At 35.9% G+C, this 20,746-nt stretch overlaps 1 protein-coding gene across 6 annotated transcripts in view; it reads left to right on the forward strand.

The window, feature by feature from the left end:
* Positions 1–20,746, forward strand: part of MTM1 (myotubularin 1) — a 111,103-nt gene that overhangs the window by 67,499 nt on the left and 22,858 nt on the right. For all 6 annotated transcript variants that reach the window (XM_077145179.1, XM_077145176.1, XM_077145178.1 and 3 more), the window contains 5 exons: positions 750–938; positions 4,181–4,366; positions 10,908–11,114; positions 12,780–12,872; positions 13,413–13,526. In XM_077145179.1, coding sequence (XP_077001294.1) covers positions 750–938; positions 4,181–4,366; positions 10,908–11,114; positions 12,780–12,872; positions 13,413–13,526 — 789 coding nt within the window. The remainder of the gene's footprint in view (positions 1–749; positions 939–4,180; positions 4,367–10,907; positions 11,115–12,779; positions 12,873–13,412; positions 13,527–20,746) is intronic.

Genomic DNA, 20,746 nt, shown 5'->3' on the forward strand with positions numbered 1-20,746 from the left:
AGCAGCTTTAATTGCCCAAGGTTACAAAGATAGAGATGTGGCAAAGTTGGCCTGACTCCAAAGCCCATGCTGTTGTCCAGCATGCTTCGTCTCCCCCATCGTTTGTTTACATTAGGGTTTCTCATCCACTGTGAGCTGGCCAAAGCAGGTATCATGTTACAATTAGGTATAAAATTAGAGAAGATTGACTTGGAGAAAAGGCTCAGGGAGCTCCTCAGATAGCTAGGCTTTCTTATGTAGATTCTGCTAGCTCTTTTGAACATTCTAAGATAGTTTTTTTGCTTTCTTGGGTCTTTTCCCCCATATTGTATTCTAGAATTGAGGCTGTTGGGAAAATAACCTGTAGATGTGAGTGGTATTATGTGAAACATTGGATGAGAGGTGATTTCCTTTGCTTCTCACTTTTCATTAATGCGATTCCTATATGATAAGGATTCTAGTATAAAGTACAGAATTAAAATGTCAAACTTTCTGTTTCTATTAAATGACAGAACTTTTTAAGGTAAGCACTTAATTTCTCTTAGATATGGTGATAAAATAAGAACAGTAGACTGATTCATTATTCTAATTGTTTTTGAGTAGTTATAATTGTTAAGTGTGTGTTTCTGGGCACACACACAGTGAAATCGCAGCTGGCCAGAAATGGATCTCAGCAAAATCAGATTCACTTATTGTGATTTTTAATGCCTGATTTTTTAATTGTTTTAATTGCTTTCTTGAGAACTAAAAAGTTTCTGAACTAACCATAGGTGCTGTCATGGATTCATCCAGAAAACAGGACAGTCATTGTGCGTTGCAGTCAGCCTCTAGTTGGTATGAGCGGTAAACGAAATAAAGATGATGAGAAATACCTCGACGTTATTAGGGAAACTAATAGACAAATTTCTAAACTCACAATCTATGATGCAAGGCCCAATGTAAATGCAGTGGCCAACAAGGTGAGTGTATTTAATGACATTATTGAAACGTATGTAAGAATGCAGTGGTCTACATGAATATTTTTGCCATGGTATATAAATTTATTGGTTTAAATTAGTAGTTAAATTTAGTTTAAATAAGAAAACTAGCTCATTTAGGTAGAAAATCATTTTAATCACAAAACTTCTCTTAACCAGAAGTTGATTACATTAAGGTCAAATGCAAATAAACTTTAAAGAAAAGTAGCCAAGTCCAGAACTGTCATGCACTTGGGTTTGGGACAGAATCTTAGGCAAAACTTAGACTTTTGATCATCATTCTCATTGTATATCTGTTGAAACATTTGTAAAGAGTTGTAGAATGCTATAATTGTTCAAATCCTAAACTGATAGCCTTACCAAAACGCTGCCTCCATACCCATATGTACTTATAAATGTATATTATTTACATAAGATGTTTAAAAAAAGCTAGTGGTTCTGTGTGTATGGATTTCCAAATACCAAAATCACTGCTTTAAGTCTGCACACATGCAGGCACACACACACACAAATACTATTTTAATGTTTTCAAATGAATCTGCCTCAGTTGTCTTCTGTACCTTCTTGATCAGAGTGTGCTGAATGCATTTAAGTTGCCTTCAGGAGCTCCTCAGAAGCTGCCTCTATACTAAATAGCCCCAGATTGCTCTGCTTTCTCCATTTGATTTCCCTTTGCAGTGTTTTCTCCCGTTATTGTCAGCTGTCACTTTCTTGTGATCTCAGTGTGCCTGCCCTGAGTTGTTCAGTCCCATTCTGCCATTCAGATTTATTGTTTTGAGTCTGCTATAGGCTTGAACTGCATCATCTTTAATACTTCACTTAGCCTAAGGTCACTGATCTGGCATCTTCGATTATTCAGAACCTAACCTGAAAGCAAAACAAGTCCTTGAGCAGTTCAGACAGATGCAGTAACTTCATAAATAAGCTCTGTGTGCCCATATACACTGGTTTGTATAAGACCATGCATGTTGGGGGGAGAGTCATCTCTTAATTATTTGCACAAGGATCTTGTATCTTATACTATAATTCTGGGGTACCTCCCCCAACACGTGCATGCTCTTGGACCAGCTATGTGGTGCCATAGTTGGTTTTTGTTTAGGTGATGAAATTGATTTTATAATTATAAGTAAAGCAGTTAGGGAAGGTAATTGATAAGTAAGTTGGGAATTATAAGTGACACATTTAAGAAATTAAATCTAAATTTCTTCTTGGATTATCCTTAATTTTATTTATCTGTGTGCCTTTTTTCCATCATATATAATTTGGAGTTGAATACATGTATAAAATGCAGTATTTCCATGTGTATAGTTTGCCTGAAATAGATGTAATATTAAAATAAAGTATTTAGAAGGGATATGTTAAAATATTAAATTGTATAAAATAAATACCTTAATTATATTAACACTTAAGCGTTTTGTTGTAGCAGTAGAATTCTTGGATGCCTTTTTAACTCTCAGGAAATATGCCGCTATTTCTATTCCTCTTAGGAATGAAGGGAAGGACAATATTAGGAAAACCGCCTAGGCCTTGAAGACCTGTGTGTTGTGTTCTTCAAGCCATGCTAGCTCAAGCTCCCTTCCCTCCATGGCTGTTCTATCCCTTAATAGCCTCTATCCATAGCAGCAGGCCGTGAGACGTTGATGTTTTTGTGCTAGGTAATCTGAGTTGTTCTGTTTGCTGTAGAATGTAAACCCAAAAAGAGAACTTCAAAGCTTACCAGAGATGGAGATTTTGAACTTTGGGGAGCCCGATCTGTGCTTGACTAATTGATTTTTACCCTTCCGACTTCTATTTTCTTTAGACCTTATTTTTTCCTCCCTTGTGCATATTTAGAAATTTACAACCCTAGATGTAACAAGCAGCATCACCCCATTTAAAATTAAACAGACAAACAGAACTCAGGAGTTAGGTAAGATCGGGCACCAAGCTGCTTCTGTTTTGTGGCAGTGACACAGTGTGATGAATTAAAGCTGAATTATATTAATGTCTGTTTTTGCCAGAAACTTTGGTGATGGGTAATCAATTTACTTTTCCTTTCATTTTTTCACAAATCATTTTCAGTTATTTATGAAAGAAACTCTAGTGTCAAGAACCTCTGAAAATCACATGTGTAGAGAAGCAGAGTGCCTGTCTGTGGGAGGGTGGCATGTTTTGTTGCATTGTAGGCTTGCAGATCTAGCAAAACTTCACCTCACCATTTCTCCCAGCCCCTGAGCCTTCAGTTTGCCAAAGAACAAGATGGCTGTAAAGGTGAACCAGTGCTTGCCCCAGCAAGTTAATATTTGTAGGATCTATGGTAGGTGGTGGCCATTGTGTCCTCTGGAGCTTTTTGTCTTTCAAGGACCCTGACTGTAGCACTTCACCCTTGGCATTAACATAGCAGAGAGATAGCCATGGTGTAGTAGAAAAGTTTCGGCTTTGAAGTTAGACTAGATTCACATTTCACTTATTACCTACGTCACATTGGAAGTAAAAAGCATCTCTGAGTTTCTCTGTTTTTCTCATATGCAAATTGGGGATAATAATGCCTATCTTGCAGTTTTTGTTGTAAGAGATAATATTATGTAAATTACATATATAAAAGTGTGTGAAATTACATAAAATAAGGAACAGTGCTTGGAATATCATAGGGGCTTTTTAATGGCTCCTTTAGTCCTGTGAGACATAGGTATTATCCCCTAGTCTGCAGCAGATGACATTTGGGCTCAGAAAGGTTAAATACCTTGCCCAAGGTCACACAGCGAAAGGGGGCTGGAGTTGAAATATCAGCCTGGGTCCGTCTGACTCCCAACCCTGTGGTTTTCCTCTAACCCAGCAGCTGCACATAAACACCAGTACAGAGGCAGTGTGCCTGCGCCGCCTCAGCGGGGCGCTCTCCCCTCATGGCTGGCACTGCCGGGTCCACAGAATCGGTGCAGGACAAGGAGCACTCAGAGCCTGCACTTGCCTTTCCAAGTTTGGAAAAAGAGTTAGCAATTATAGAGCATTTTGAAGATGCTTCTCACAAATGCAGATCCCCAGGAAATTGACAACCTGTCATCTTTTTCCTAGCTCAAAGGATGACTCCTGTTGATGAGGCTTACTGTTGGATAGGAATTCAACTCTAATCAATTATTGTATTTAAAGGTTTTCTGTTGAGGTTGGGAAGAAAAAAACTTTTGAAATCGTTGTGTAAGTTACTGATTAGATAGAAAACCCAACTGATTGTATATCTTGTTTCTTAGGCAACTGGAGGAGGATATGAAAGTGATGATGTATATCATAATGCTGAACTTTTCTTCTTGGACATTCATAATATTCATGTTATGCGGGAATCTTTAAAAAAAGTAAAAGACATTGTTTATCCTAATGTGGAAGAATCTCACTGGTTGTCCAGTTTGGAGTCTACTCATTGGTTAGAACATATCAAGGCAAGTGTATTTTTAAAAAAAATATTTCTTTATTTTAAAAAGAAAGTAATTCTTTAATGAAACAGGAATTTTTTGTTTCCTTAAATTAAAAAAAAAATTAACAGAGAAGAAATATTTGTAGTTTAGAGTTCCACATTTGACACTTTCGTGTCTCTTTATAATTTGCTTACCTAAGTTGAAGATTTCATAATATCACCTCCAGGCTATTTTTAGAGTGTTTGTACATATCTTGTTTCCATCTCATCAGCAGTAAGTAGTTCAGTCTTTCATTCAGGTTTATCTAGGAATGGTCAATATCCAATTATCTAATCATCACTGGATATGGTCCAAAGGACCTAAATAGAGGCTATTTTTGTTTAAAATAATCTCAAATTGACTTTTTCTAAAGATTTGGTTTTGTGTTTTTGTGTGCAGTCTTTCATCTTGATAAAACGTGTCAAAAATCCTTTATTCTTTTAAAAGTAAAAGTACCTGAACCTCTTTAAGGGAACTAACACTTTTAGAAGCTATTTAGTTCTGTAAACAAACAAAAAACAACAAAACCCATCTTACTTTAAATAGGTAAATTATCAATATAGATTGTTTTCTAGTCACATTTTATTTTACAACCTGATAGGAAAATTGTATTTTTATTTTGCCTATCTAAATTTCATTTTTTATTAATTTATTATCCTGAAAATGAATTGCAAAAAAATGAATTGTAACAACTAAATGTATGGGATCCTGGAACAAAGAAGGGACATTCAGGAAAACCTAAGAAAATCTGGATAAAGTTTGGATTTTATGTAATAATATATATCAATATTGCTCATTAGTTGTGATAAATGTATCATACTAATAGAGCATGTTAACAACAGGGGAACTGGACTGACTGGATATATGGGAACTTTCTGTTCTCTCACAGTTTTTCTGTAAATCTGAAACTATTCTAAAATTAAGAATTTATTTAATACTAGTGGTCAATGAGAGGAAGCGGTAAGGGGTATGGGATTTATGAGTTTTTTCTTTTTATTTCCTTTTCTGGAGTGTTGCAGATGTTTTTAAAATGATCATGGTGATGAATACACAACTATGTGATGATATTGTGAGCCACTGATTGTATACTATGGATGGACCATATGTGTGTGAAAATTTCTCAATAAAAAGTATTTTTTAATTTATTTTAAAAAAGAGGATTGCATACCTATTGTATGCAAAGCACTATGCTTTGTCTGTGGATGAAGAGAGGTTTAAGACTTACTTTCTGCCTTGAAGGAGGTTGGTATATGGTTGAAGAAATTATATGTATGTGTAAAAAAAAAAAAGCAGCATATTCTAAAGTATCATGTGTTAAGTACCACATGCACCTTCATAGCAAAGTCAGTGGAAGGAACAGACCATTTGGGGTTTGGTAGGACTTAATCTGGGCCTAGAAGAAAGTAGAAGGGATGGGAGAATCCATTCCTGAGAAAGGGGACAGCCTGAACAAAACCCAGAAGCAGGCATGGGTGAGGCCTAGTTAGGATGATTAAGGAGAGATTTGGGGGAAGCCATATGGTCAGAAGCCTTGACTGTCAAGTTAGGCTATGAGAGGGACTTCAGAAGTTTTTTTAATAGTAGGGTATTTTAGGAAAATGTTCTGGCAAGTGCTTATGGAATAGATAGAAGAGGGAAGAAGCTGACATCCAAGGATACAGAATCTAGATTCTGTATTTAATCTAGATTAAATAGAGTACTGCCCACACGGGGTGCTAGGAGAGAGACAGGATACAAGAGTTGCATCCAAGGAAGGCCCTGGAGTACCTATAGCTAAATGCAAGATCTCAGTTTAGGATGATACCGAGAGGGTGAGCCCTGTTAACTGAGAAAATGATGCTACCATTTGCAAATGAAGGGTAGGACTGATTGGGGCTTTGGGGGAACACCAACTGGAATTCAAAATAGTGGTTTAGGACAGACACGGAGGCTTGGGAATATTCTGTTTGGAAATAACAAATTACCCCCCAAACCCCAGTGAATACTTTATATCCTCCAGGGATTGGGAGCTCCTGGCCACAAAAGCAGAGGTGCTGACATGGGTTTCTGTGTGTGATTTATGATGCCAGGGCTCTCCTCATCTATAGTTTCCTGTGGCTGCTATGCCAAGTGACTACAAACTGGTGGCTTAAAACAGCATGCATTTATTCTCTCCCAGTCCTGGAGTCCAGAAGTCTAAAGTCAGTTTCACAGATCCAAAATCAACATGTCAGCAGACCATATTCCCTCCAGAGGTTCTAGGGGAAAATCTTTTCCTTGCCTCTTCCAGTTTCTGGTGACATTCTTTGGCTTATGGCCACATTACTCTAATCTCTGCCTCCATTGTCACATAGCCTTCTCCTCTGTGCCAAATCTCTCCCTGCCTCCCTCTTATAAAGATACCTGTGATGGCATTTAGGGCCCACCTGAATAATCCAGGATAATCTCCTCATCTCAAGAGCCTTAATTTGATCACATCTACAAAGTCCCCATTACCATGTAAGGTAGCATCCCAGGTTCTGGGGATCAGAACCTGGCCATCTTCAAGGACCATCAGTCAGCCTGCCACACTGACCCCCAGTCTTGCGGCTGCTAAGAGAAGTGTGGCATGGCCTGCAATCATTGCTCTCAGGTGAAGTGGCCCTACCACTCTCCATGTGAACCAAGGGAAGCCTCTCATGGATGAGAAGACCTCCACCCTTGGCATGTCTCCCCAGTCATTCCAATCGGTTGACAGAGCCCACATTGGGTGGAAGAGGGGCTCTGTGGTTTCTGAAGCTTGCATTTTCTCTTTGTCCCTTTCAATACTCTTCCCCTATAGTTCTCTTGTTTTAAAGTATTGTGTTATTTTAAGCTTTTGGAAAGCAGTTACCTGAAGACATGCCCTATGTCAGCATGTGATGGGGATGATCTCTTCCAGTACAAAACAAGCTGGTGGAGATACATTCCTATCATTGCGGTACAGAGAAAAAAAACGTGGTTCCATGATTGGCCCAAGGTTCTGCTTACTGTAAGCAGTAGAATGAGGCTTCAAACTCAGGACTTCAGCCATAAAGGCAGGCTCTTGGTGAAGCTATGTGCTGCCTGATGGCTGTCATTTCCATCAGTGGCCACTCCTTCGATTGATTGAAGAGTTTTTAGCATATAATTTTTAAAAATCTGATTTAGTTTCATTGGTTAATTACAACTTTTCCTGTCGGAAGTGATTGTGGGAATTCTTGCCTTATTGGTAAAAATCTATCCAGCAATGAATAGAGAAACAAAATTTGATCTATTCAAGCTCATTTAAACAACCCAAGCACATGGAGCTCACAATGGGAACAAGGGTTTGTAATACTGTACAGACTAATGTAATACCCAGATACATCCCCAGAGTATGTTGAGCAGATAATTAAAAAGTATTGGCGAAGACCCTTGATGGATGGGGAAAAAAATATGAAGCTATTAACCTTCACCACCAAGGAAATATCTCATGCTGTTTCAAACATTAGGGACTCCCAAGTCAGTAGGCGAAGCCCTTGATCTTGAGGCTTGCTCTTGTGAAGCCTATTTCTGTAGCAGAGAAACTAAGTCTACCTATAGTTATGACTAAAAGTTACTTCCAGAAAACCTCTTTTGTTGCTCAGATATGGCCTCTCTCCCTTTAAGCCCAACTCTGCAAGTAAAATCATTACCCTCCCCCCTAAGTGGGACATGACATCCAGGGACGAAAGTCTTCCTGGTAACGTGGGACATAACTCCCAGGGATGAACCTGACCCTGGCACTATGGGATCAACAATGCTTTCCTGACCAGAAGCAGGGAAAAAAATGTAACAAAATAAGGTATCAGTGGCTAAGAGAGTTCAAAATGAGGCGAGGGGCTATTCTGGAGGCTACTCTTATGCTAGCTTCAGCTAGATATTACTAATTACTAGGATTTGCCAACCCCCAACCAAAGCCATTCCTGTCAACCCTAAAGAACACCTAGGGCTTTATCTGAGAGTCTACAAAAATTTCATGCACTGAGATTACATTCCAGAAACCTGCAATCTCCAGATGGGTTCCTAGGCCAGATAAGTCCTAAAACCCAGAAGAGCCAGCCTCTCCCAAGAACGCCAACTAATTATCCCCCATCTCATATTATTGACAGCCATTTCCAACATGAAAAAGTTAGAACGGGCATAGCCCAAATACCCCTAAAAATTGGGAAAAAGATCAAAGGAGAAGGTGGAGCTATAACAGAGACGATAAGATTTAACAAATGAGTATGATTGCTGAATCATTTTATTGATATTTCTTTTAGTCTCTAGTGTCTTAGAGAGCTAGAAGGAAAAACCTAAAATTGTAGAACTGTAATCCATACCAAACTCTGAAATCTGTTCTATAACTCCTTGTTAAAATATACTTTGAAACGTATTGCTTTTTTGTATATATATTCTATTTCACAATTAAAATTAAATTAAAATTTAAAAAGCCACGAGATACAAGAACCTGAAATTCATTGGAACCCAGAAGAGATCAGAGAGGCCAGAGAGACCCCATGTGCATTGCCGTGTGATAGAAGAGCCAGGGACCAAAGATCACTGGCAGATGCCAGCCTTTAGGAAGAAAACATCACCTTGATGACACCTTGATATGGACTTTCTCTTAGCTTCAAAGCCATGGGCTAAAACATTCTCATTGTTCAAACCAACCCATTACATGATATTTGTTTGAGCAACCAGGAGACAAAAATAAGCAGCATCCCACATATTTTGATATTTTGTTTTCATTATTATTCAGTTCAAATTTCCCTTGTGTTTTCTTCTACCATCTTATTTAGAAAAACCCTTTTTAATTTTTAAATTTTTGAGAATTACCAAGATAGCTTAATTTTACTAATTTCTGTTAAATTCTTTGTGGTCAGAGACCATAAAGAAAATGACTACTAATGATATTTATTGTTGGCAGGCAATGTTACCCATTTGTCAGGCTTATGGTTTTCTGGTATCTATGCCATTTGATATGCATAAAGGGAAAAAAGCACTGGATAGAGCAGGACCCAAATTCTTGTCCTGGCCTGCTAGTGACAGGATTTGTTACCTTGGACAAGTCCTTTCCTTTCATTGTGTCTTAGTTGCTCCTCTGTATAGTGAGAGGTCTAGACCAGTTGATCTTTCTTCAGATTACAGTTTAAAGTACAGTGAACCCTAGGGCACGTGTGCATCAGAGCATTAGAATGTGCATTTGAATAGAAAGTCAACCAGCCTACTCAGATTCTGGTAAGACAGCTCTTTTCTGCTGTGCCATTGAAGTGAAAATTTTTTTATTAATCTGCTTTTTGGGGTACCAATTTAAAGTGTACAGTGGATGAGTTTGGCAGATGTATACACACATAAAGCTGCCACAGCCATACTCAAGGCATGAAATATTTCCATTATCCCTCCAAAATTCCTCACAGCTCTTTGCAGTCTTTCTCCCTTTCTGTCTCCAGCCCATGTCTGTTTTTTGTCATTAGAGATTTAGTTGCCTTTTCTAGACTTTTATATCATTGAAATCACACAGTATGCTCTATTTTCTGTATGACTTCCTTTCTATCGCATAATTATTTTGAGCTTCATCCATGTAGTTGTATGTATTAGTAGTTCCTTCTTTTATTGCTGAGTAGTACTCCATTGAATGGATATACCACACTTTTGTTGGTCCCATTCACTTACCAGTGGATAGTTGGCTTGTTAACAGTTTTTGGCTACTGTGCATAAATTTGCTATGGAAAAAAAAATGTGACCTATCCAAGACAGTGGAATGTTATTCAGCTATAAATAGGAATGAAATTCTGATACATGCTAAAACATAGATGAACCTCAAAAGAATTATGCTAAGTGAAAAATGTCAGATACAAAAGACCACCTATTGTATGATTCCAATTATACGAAATTTCTGTAAAGGCAAACTGCAGAGATAGAAAGCAAATCAGTGGTTGCCTGGGGCTGAGGGCAGGAGCAGGGATTGATCTCAGACAGGCATAAGGGAATTTTGGGGGCGAATGGAAGTGTTCTACAACTAGATTATGGTGATGGTTGCACAACTATATAAATTTACTCTCACTGAACTACATGCTTACGATGAGGGAATCCTGTAGTTTGCATATTACACCTCAGAATATGCCTGACTCATTAAAAAATGACATCATAGCCTGACTCTTTGTAAAAGTACATTTGGTAGTACTTCTAAGTCTCAGGTATTTACTAGAATGCCATCATTTTATCTTTAGGATAAATAATCCGCTACTTACAACTCAAACAAGAGTTCATATTTTCTTAATTTAAAGGCCAAAAAAGTGATTTCCATTGTATCAGGTCTTTAAGGTCTAATTTACACCTGTTAGGCCAGTGATTTTGCAGTTTGGCTCTTTTTTTAAACAAAAGAGCAACAGAATCTGTAGCTCCTATTGTTACATTTTCAGAAATTTTTCTGTTCTAGACATAAATGAATAATTTTCAAAACAAGACATTTTCTAGGATTAAAAAATACAGTTTCAAATATAAGCTCGCGAGATATATTGACTCACATATTTTTGGTTGCCAGCTTGTTTTGACAGGAGCTATTCAAGTCGCAGACAGAGTGTCTTCTGGGAAGAGCTCGGTGGTGGTGCACTGCAGCGATGGATGGGACAGGACTGCCCAGCTCACGTCCTTGGCTATGCTGATGTTGGACAGCTTCTATAGGAGCCTGGAAGGCTTTGAAATATTGGTACAAAAAGAATGGGTCAGTTTTGGACATAAATTTGCATCTGTAAGTAAAAACAATAAAGCTAAAGTTTTTAAAAGTCAAGTCATTGCCAGTTGATATTTAAAAACTAATTGTTAAACGATGTATTTCCTTGTAAAAAGAAAAATCTGAGGAATGCAATAAAAACTACTTTATAATTTTGAAAATACATGATGCCTTGGATTAATAAGCCTTTTTAGGAGATGTGTATCCATCTCCAGTAGTTACATTTTCAGTTGAGAGTAATAACAAAGTCTGCAGAGAAATGTTTAAATTGAAAATGAGCAAAAGAAGGAAGATAGGATGAAAATTCTTGCTTGGCTAATATTATAACTATCAAAGCCAAATATAATTTATAGAATTATTAATTAAAAGTCTAGACTGTCTAGACTTTTGGTGTAGGCCTTTTTAATTATTATTCTTTGATACAAATTTTAAAAGTCATCTAGACAGCCTGTTAAAAATTTATATTCCCCACTGAATGATATGCCTGGGAGTGATTGAGATAGGAAAGTTTATGTTGTATATGTTTTCACAATATCTTTTTTGAAGAGCGCAACTAAAGAGATAACGGTAATTAAATGCAATACGTGATCCTGGAATGGATCTAATAATGAAGGAGAAAAGGCCCAAAATGATATTATTGGGACATATAGAAAGTTGGAACATAGACTGTAAATTTTATGTCAACATTAAATGTATTGAACTTAATAACTGCACTTAAGGTATTTACATGACTATCCTTGTTCTTAGGAAGTGTATATGAAAGTACTAAGTGTTCAAGGAGCATGATGTATACAACCTACTCTCAAATGTTTTCAAAGTACATAGAGAGAAAGATAGTTGGATGGATAAATAGTAAGACAGATAGATAAATAGAATGATACAGCAAATGTGGCAAAATGCTAAAAGCTGGTAGATATAGATATCTGGGTGGGGGGGCATATTGGAGTTCTCTGTATTTTGTATTATTTTTGCAACTTTCCCATAAGTTTGAAATTATTTTAAAACAAAAGTTTAAGAATAAAAAAAATTCATATTCCTAGGTCTTGTCTCCAGGGCACTTTGCACAAGCTTTTTTTTTTTATTTTGCATAAGCGTTTTTTTGACAAGCTCCCCAGTAAGCTTGTCAAGCTTCCATTCTCATAAATGGGATCCATAGACCTCAGTTTCTGCTGTGTGACCTTTTATCCTTCCTCCAAATTTCCGAGGTAGTGTGAGTAACATTTTCAAGTAGAAAGAATTGTTGTTTCATAAATGAATAATTGATGAGGTTTTTGTTTTTAAATAAAAGAACTTTTAATGGTAATCATACCCTTTTTGACATGATTGCAAGTCATGAAACTTTAGGAGTGGTCCCCTAGCAACTGAAAGAATTATTTTGGGTAGGGCCTAAGTGCATGTCTTGGTAACATACTATGCAGTATAATCCAGTGACACATATATAGGATGGTAATGCTTTGCCAGTTTTTATTGGTGCTGTATAGAAGTGTATATACTGAATTTCCATGGTTTTAAAACCTTATATTATTTATATTTCCATGAAAAAATATAACTTTTTACTCTATGAGAGACTTGGCTTTTAGAAGACAGGTCACTGTATTTTCTCATCAAATTTTGTGGGTTATATGCTTTCTTCAGATTTGTACCCATGAATTAAAACAAGTCACCCTCCCTGATTCATTTCAGAGAATAGGTCATGGAGATAAAAATCATGCTGATGCTGACCGATCTCCTATTTTCCTCCAGTTCATTGATTGTGTGTGGCAAATGTCAAAACAGGTAAGGGAAAAAGAGGATGAAAATGCATTTGAATAAATGTTAAAATTCAATATTTTTCATGTGATATCTTGGATTTGCTTCCAAATAATACAGGGCAGGAGGTAGAGATGAAACAAGATTGGCCATGCATGAATAATTGTGGAAGCTGGGTGATTGGCACATAGGGTTCATTTTTCTATTCTTACTGCTACTTATATGTCTGGAATTTTCCATAATAAATGTTTAAGAATTAAATATTTAACAGCATTATCTCTGTCAGCAGAGAAACAACAGCAGTGACAAGACCGAGTCATTCCTCAAACACTTTAAATACTGAGACAATCCTGTCTGCACAAGAGTCCCTGGGAAATGGGCCTGTTTTTCCTGCCTTACTTCTTGGTTCCCTTACTGGCCATTTATTGAAACTTCTGGTCCCATGCAAAATCCCAGCAAGTGAGCAAGGGTGTGTGCAGATGGCAGCCTTTGCTAGCCTTGCAGGAACCAGACATACAGACCAATTTCAAGTTGTCATGCTTTGACTGATAGCATGTTTTTCTCTAGTTCCCTACAGCTTTTGAGTTCAATGAACAATTTCTGATGACGATTTTAGATCATCTGTACACTTGTCGTTTTGGTACTTTCTTGTACAACTGTGAATCTGCTCGAGAACGACAGGTAAGCAAAAATGCTCATCTCTTTAGTAAAGGTTCTCCAAAATACGTATTGTCTGACATGATATAAAAGGGAAAATATGATGGCTTGGTTTGTGGTAGATACAAAGTTTCTCATTTAAAACATTTTTTATTTTATTAGAGAAGTTGTAGGTTTACAGAAAAATCATACAGAAAATGCAGAGCTCCCATATACAACCCCCACAGTTTTCTCTATTAACAATTTGCATTACTATAGTAGCTTTGTTATAATTGATGATACAATATTATCATAATTATACTATTTAGGTGTAGTCCATGGTTTAATTCATGGTTCACTATGTTTTACAGTCCTGTTTTTGTAAATTTTTTTATGCTAGTAACATATATACAACCTAAAAATTCCCCCTTTAACGACATTCAAATAGATAATTCACTGCTGTTAATTACATGCAAAATGTTGTACTACCATCACCAGTATCCATTACCAGAATGTTTCCATCACCTCAAACAGAAACTCATAGCAATTAAGTATTAATTCCCCATTCCCTATCCCCATCCCAACCCCTGGTAACCTACATTCTAGTTTTTGAGTCTTTGAAGGCGCTTATTCTAATTATTTCATATTGGTGGGATCATGCAATATTTGTCCTTTTCTCTCTGGCTTATTTCACTCAACGTGATATCTTCGAGATTCATGCTTGTTGCATGCCTCAGAACATCATGTCTTTTTATAGCTGAATAATGTTCCATCTTATGTATATACCACATTTTGTTTATCCATTCATCTGCTGATGAACACTTGGGTTGCTTCCATCTTTTGGCAGTTGTGAATAATGCTTCTATGAACATCAGTGTGAAAATATCTGAGTCCCTGCTTTCAATTCTTTTAGGTATATACCTATAACATGGTAATTTTATACTTAACTTTCTGAGACACTGGCAAACTATTTTCCACAACTGCTGGGCCCCCACCATTTTACATTCCTACCAGCAAAGAATGAGTGCTCCTATTTTTCCCACATCCTCTCTAGCACTTGTTATTCCCCCTCCTTTTTTTTTTTTTTTAAATAGTAGCCATTTTAGTGGTAGAAATGCTATATCATGGTGTTTTTGAGTTGCATTTCCTTAATGCAAATTGGCATATCTTCCTTGGGGAAATGTCTATCCAAGTGTTTTGCCCATTTTTTTAGTTGTGTGGTTTATTTTTTTGTGGTTGAGTTGTAGAATTTTTTTCTTTTATATATTTTGGATATTAAGTCCTAATCAGATATGTGGTTTCCAAATATTTTCTCCCATTCTATAGGTTGTCTTTTACTTTCATGATGGGTCCTTTGCATAAATTTTAAATTTTGATGAAGTCCCATTTATCTATTTTTTCTATCGATGCCTTTCCTTTTGGAGTTTAAGAAACCAGTGCCTAACACAAGGTCCTGAAAATGCTTCCCTATGTTTTCTTCTGGGAGTTTTGTGGTTTGGATTTTTGTATTTAGGTCTTTGATCTGTTTTTGAGCTAATTCTTTTGTATGTAGGTATCCACTTTTCCCAGCACCATTTGTTGAAGAAACTGTTCTTTCCCCACTGAGTGGGCTTTGCACCCTTCTAAAAAATCAGTTGACCATTGATGCGAGGGTTGATTTCTGAATTCTTGGTTTGATTCCATTGGTCGATATGTCTGTCCTTGTGTCAGTACCATGTTTTTTTGGTAACTGTGGCTTTATAATAAATTTTAAAATCAGTAAGTGTAAGTCCTCAACCTTCATTCTTCTTTTTAAAGATAGCTTTGGCTATTCAGAGCCCCTTACACCTCCATATAAATATGTTAATTGGCTTCTCCTTTTCTGCAAAAGAAAGTTGTTGGAATTCTGATTGGAATTGCATTGAATCTTAAATGATTTTGGGTAAAATTGACATCTTAAAAACCTTTAATTTTCCAATCCATGAACAGAGTACGTCCTTCTGTTTATTTAGGTCTTCTTTGATTTCTTTTAGCAATGTTTTATAATTTTCCATTAATAAGTCCTTTACATCCTTGCTTAAATTTATTCCTAGATATTTGATTCTTTTAGTTTCTATTATAAATGGAACTTTTTTCTTGATTTCTTCTTTAGATTGTTCATTACTGGTTTATAGAAACACCGCTAATTTTTGCATGTTGACCTTATACTCTGCCACCTTGTTGAATTCGTTTATTAGCTCTAGCAGCTTTGTTCTAGATTTTTCAGGGTTTTCTATCTATAGGATTGTATTATCTGCAAGTAAGAAAAGTTTTACTTCTTCTTTTCCAATTTGGTTGCATTCTGTTTCTTTTTCTTGCCTAATTGCTCTGGCTAGAACTTCCAGTAAAATGTTGAACAATAGTGGTGTCTTGTTCCGAATCTTAGAGGGAAAACTTTCAGTGTTTCCCCATTGAGGATAATATTAGCTGTGAGTTTTTCCTATATGCCCTTTACAAGGTTCCTTTTATCCCTAGTTCCAATTGTTTTAATCAAGAAGGAGTGTTGAATTTTGTTAAATGCCTTTTCTGCATCAATTGAGATGCTCATGTGGTTTTTTATTTCTTATATTAAAGTGATGTATCACATTAATGGATTTTCTTGTATTGAATCACTCTTGCATACCTGGGATAAATCCTATTCGATTGTGGTGTATAATTCTTTTAATGTGCTGTTCGATTTGGTTTGCAAGTATTTTGATGAGGATGTTCGCATCTATATTAATAAGGGATATTAGTCTCTAAATTTCTTTTCTTGTATCTTTATCTTGCTCTGTTTGTAGGATGTGGTTGACCTCATAGAATGATTTAGGAAGTGTTCCCTCCGCTTCCATTTTTTGGATGAGTTTGAGCAGTATTAGTGTTCATTTTTCTTGGAATGTTTGTAAAATTCACCAGTAAAGCCATCTGGACCTGGGCCTTTCTTTGTTGGGAGGTTTTTGATTACCAGTTCATTTTTTTTACTTGTTATTGGTTTGATGAGATTTGTTTCTTATTGAGTCAGTGTAGGTAATTTGTGTGTTTCCAGGAATTTGTCCATTTCATCTAGATTATCTAATTTGTTGACATACAGTTTTTCATATTATCCTGTTAAAATCCTTTCTATTTCTTTGGGGTCAGTAGTAATGTCCCCTCTTTCGTTTTTTATTTTAATTAATTATATCCTCTTTTTTTCTGCATCAGTTTAACTAAAGGTTTGTTGATTTCATCAGTCTTTGCAAAGAACCAAATCTTGATTTCATTGATTCTCTGTACTGATTTTTTTAGGTTATTTAACTTCTTTACTTAGCAAAAAAAAATGAACAAAATTAAACTATCACAAGTGAGGTTTTAATGTAGAAACTAATAGAACATATTTTTATGTAAAATAGCAGGACCTCAACTGTTAGTGGCTCTTAAAAGTCAAATTGAATTTTTTGTAATAATGTATTATTATACCAACATTATATTTATAGTAAACTTTTAAATTAAGATATTTCCTTTTCCATTACAGAATTTTCTAGATGGTCTGCAATTTCCATTGTTTTTATAAAAATAATATTAATGCTTATGTGAATGTACATTTTTTTCAGTTGATATACTTATAATTCTTTCTCAAATGCAACATATAATGCACAAGTACAGACAGTAGCACGAAAAAGAGCTGAGGTTATATAAGGTGCCTAATCTGCAGTCACTTTGACTGGTTGTTTTGTTGAGCATGTCTTTTTTTTTATTATGTTTTTGAATCCCCCCACTATTTTATATTAAAACTATAAAAATATGATAGGAAAACAGGATTTAATTTACAGAGATATAATTTTTACCCATCTTCTAAAAATTTAAATCAACTTGATTGTGATATAATTTACAAAACAACAAAAAGCACCCATTTTAAGTGTACAGATCCAGGGATTTTTTTTTTTATTAATTAAAAAAATTAACACAACATTTAGAAATCATTCCATTCTACATATACAATCAGTAATTCTTAATATCATCACATAGATGCATATTCATCATTTCTTAGTACATTTGCATCGATTCAGAAAAAGAAATAGAAAGACAACAGAAAAAGAAATAAAACGATAATAGAGAGAAAACATAAAAATAAAAAAATAAAAAAAACTGTACCTCAGATGCAGCTTCATTCAGTGTTTTAACATAATTACATTACAATTAGGTATTATTGTGCTGTCCATTTCTGGGTTCAGATCCAGGGATTTTAACAAATGTACGCACTTATGAAAATACCTCCATAATCAAGATATAGAATGTTCTATTACCCCCAAAACACCCTTGAGCTTCTTTTCAGTCAATTCCCAGCCCATCCCACACCCAGTCCAGCAAGCACTACTCTTCTTTTTGTGACTGTAGATTAGGTTTTTGTTTTATAGAATTTCGCATAGATAGAATCACACAGTATATATTCTTTTGCATCTAGCTTCCTTCAGTGAACTTAATGTGTTTGAGGTTCATCCAAGTTGTTGCATGTATCAGTAACTCATTTATTTTAAATAGCCAGCATTTTTTTTAACTTTTTAAAAATTGTATAGTATAACATATACACAAAGCAAAGAAATAAAAAAGCAATTAGTTTTCAAAGCATTCTTCAACAAGTAGTTATAGGACAGATCCCAAAGTTTGTCATAGGCTACCATATGATCCTCTCATATTTTTCCTTCTAGCTGCTCCAGAATATAGGAGACTAGAGGGCGTAAATATTTTTTTATCATTGTAATCGACTTTTTTTTTGAAAAGTTTGAGTAGGGTTGGTGTTAGTTCTTTCTGGAATGTTTGATAAAATTTACCTGTGAAGCCATCTGGCCTTGGGCTTTTCTTAGTATGAAGATTTCTGATGACTGATTGAATATCTTTGCTTGTGATTGGTTTGTTGAGATCTTCTATTTCTTCCTGAGTCAGTGTAGCTTGTTTGTGTGTCTCCAGGAATTTGTCCATTTCATCTGAGCTGTCCAGTTTGTTGGCGTATAGTTGCTCATAGTATCCTCTTATGATTTTTTTTTATTTCTTCAGGGTCTGTGTTAACGCACCCCTCCTCATTTCTGATTTTGTTTGTTTGCATCCTCTCTCTTTTTTTCTTTATCAGTCTTGCTAGTGGCCCATCATTTTTTTGTTTGTTTTAACATGGGCAGGCACCGGGAGTCAAACCCAGGTCCTCTGGCATGGCAGGCAAGCATTCTTGCCTGCTGAGCCACCGTGGCCCGCCCTGGCCCATCAATTTTATTGATTTTTCTCAAAGAACCAATTTTTGGTTTTATTGAATCTTTCTGTTGTTCTTTTGTTCTCCCAGTCGTTTATCTCTGCTTTAATCTTTGTTCTTTCTCTTCTTCTGTTTGCTTTGGGGTTAGTTTGCTGTTCTTTCTCAAGTTCCTCCAGGTTTGCTGTTAAGTCCTCAGTTTTTGCTCTTTCTTCTTTTTTAATGTAGGCATTTAGGGCCATAAATTTCCCTCTCAGCACAGCCTTTGCTGCATCCCATAAGTTCTGATAAGTTGAATTCTCATTTTCAATCATCTCCAGATAGCTACTGATTTCTCTAGTAATTTCTTCTTTGACCCACTGGTTGTTTAAGAGTGTGTTATTTAATCTCCATATATTTGTGAATGTTCTCCTTCTTTGGTGGTTATTGAGATCCAGCTTCGTCCCATTGTGACCAGAGAAAGTGCTTTGAATAATTTCAGTGTTTTCGAATTAATAGAGATCTGTTTTGTGTCCCAGAATATGATCTATCCTGGAGAATGTTCCATGAGCACTAGAGAAGAATGTATATCCTTGTGCTTTGGGGTGCAGTGATCTATGTATGTCTGTTAGGTCTAATTCATTTATCAACTACTATTATTGTTGAAACATGTATCGCTCCCTTCAGTTTTGCCAATGTCTGTCTCATGTACTTTGGAGTTCCCTGATTAGAAGCATAAACATTTATGATTGTTTTATCTTCTTGGTGAATTGACCCTTTAATTAGTGTATAGTGTCCTTCTTTGTCTCTTATGATGTCTTTACATTTAAAGTCCATTTTGTCCAATGTTAGTATAGCTGCTCTTGCTTTCTTTTGGTTACAATATGCTTGGGAAATCTTTTTCCATCCTTTCACTTTCAATCTATTTGTATCTTTGTGTCTAAAATGAGTCTCCTGTAAACAGCATATAGCTGGATTATGCTTCTTAATCCATTCTGCCAATCTGTATCTTTTAATTGGTAAATTTAGTCTATTAACATTCAAAGTTATTACTGAAAAGTTGTTTCTTGAATCCACCATCTTATCTTTTTTATTTTATTTGTCGGATCTATGTATTCTTTTCCCTCTTTCTCTTTGTAGTCTTTAAATTACCTTAATGGTACTCTTCAATTTTGTGCTCTCTTCCAGACCTCCCTCTCCTGTCTTTTTTTTTTCAGAACTCCTTTTGGTATTTCTTATAGGGCCTGTCTCTTGTTGACATATTCTTTCAGGACTTCTTTGTCTATGAAAACTTCTCCTTCAGTTTTGAAGGTCAATCTGTCTATCAGTTTTGAAGGACAATTTGATTGGGTACAGAATTCTTGGCTGGAAGTCTTTCTCTTTCAGGATCTTGAATATATCATAACATTGCCTCTTGCCTCCAGGGTGCTGGTTGAATAGTCTGAAGTCAGTCTTATTTGATTTCCCTTGTATGTAGTAGATTGTTTCTTCTCTTGCCGCTTTCATGATATTCTGCTTCTCTTCAACATTTGACAGAGATTAGTACGTGCCTTGGGGAAGGCCTATTTGGATTTATTCTGTTTGGAGTTCATGGGGCTTCTTTGACGTGTATATTTGTGTCCTTTAAGAGGGTTGGGACATTTTCCCCCATTATATCCTCAAGCACGCTTCCTAGCCCTTTACTCCTTTCTTCTCTTTCTGGGACAACAATGATTCTTAGATTTATGTACTTTGTTTTGTCTGTCATTTCCCTGAGATCCAATTCTAGTTTTTTCATCTTTTTTGCCATTTGCTGTTTTGAGTCTTCAAAGTCACTTATCCTGTCCTCTATATCACTTATTCTTTCTTCTGTCTCTTTAAAGCTGGTGTTGTGTGCCTCTAGTATGTTCTGTATTTGGTCAACAGTCTTTAATCTCTGTGATATTTGCTTTTTTTCCATTTATTCTTTCAAATTCCTCTGTATACTCTTCTGCTGTCTTCTTTATCTCCTTTATGTCCTTTGCTATCCCACTTATTTTATTAAGTAGAATTATATGAACATCTTTGATTAGTTGTTCCAATGTCTGTGTCTCCT

This window comes from Tamandua tetradactyla, chromosome X (assembly GCF_023851605.1).
Source record: "Tamandua tetradactyla isolate mTamTet1 chromosome X, mTamTet1.pri, whole genome shotgun sequence".
Classification (NCBI taxonomy): Eukaryota; Metazoa; Chordata; class Mammalia; order Pilosa; family Myrmecophagidae; genus Tamandua; species Tamandua tetradactyla.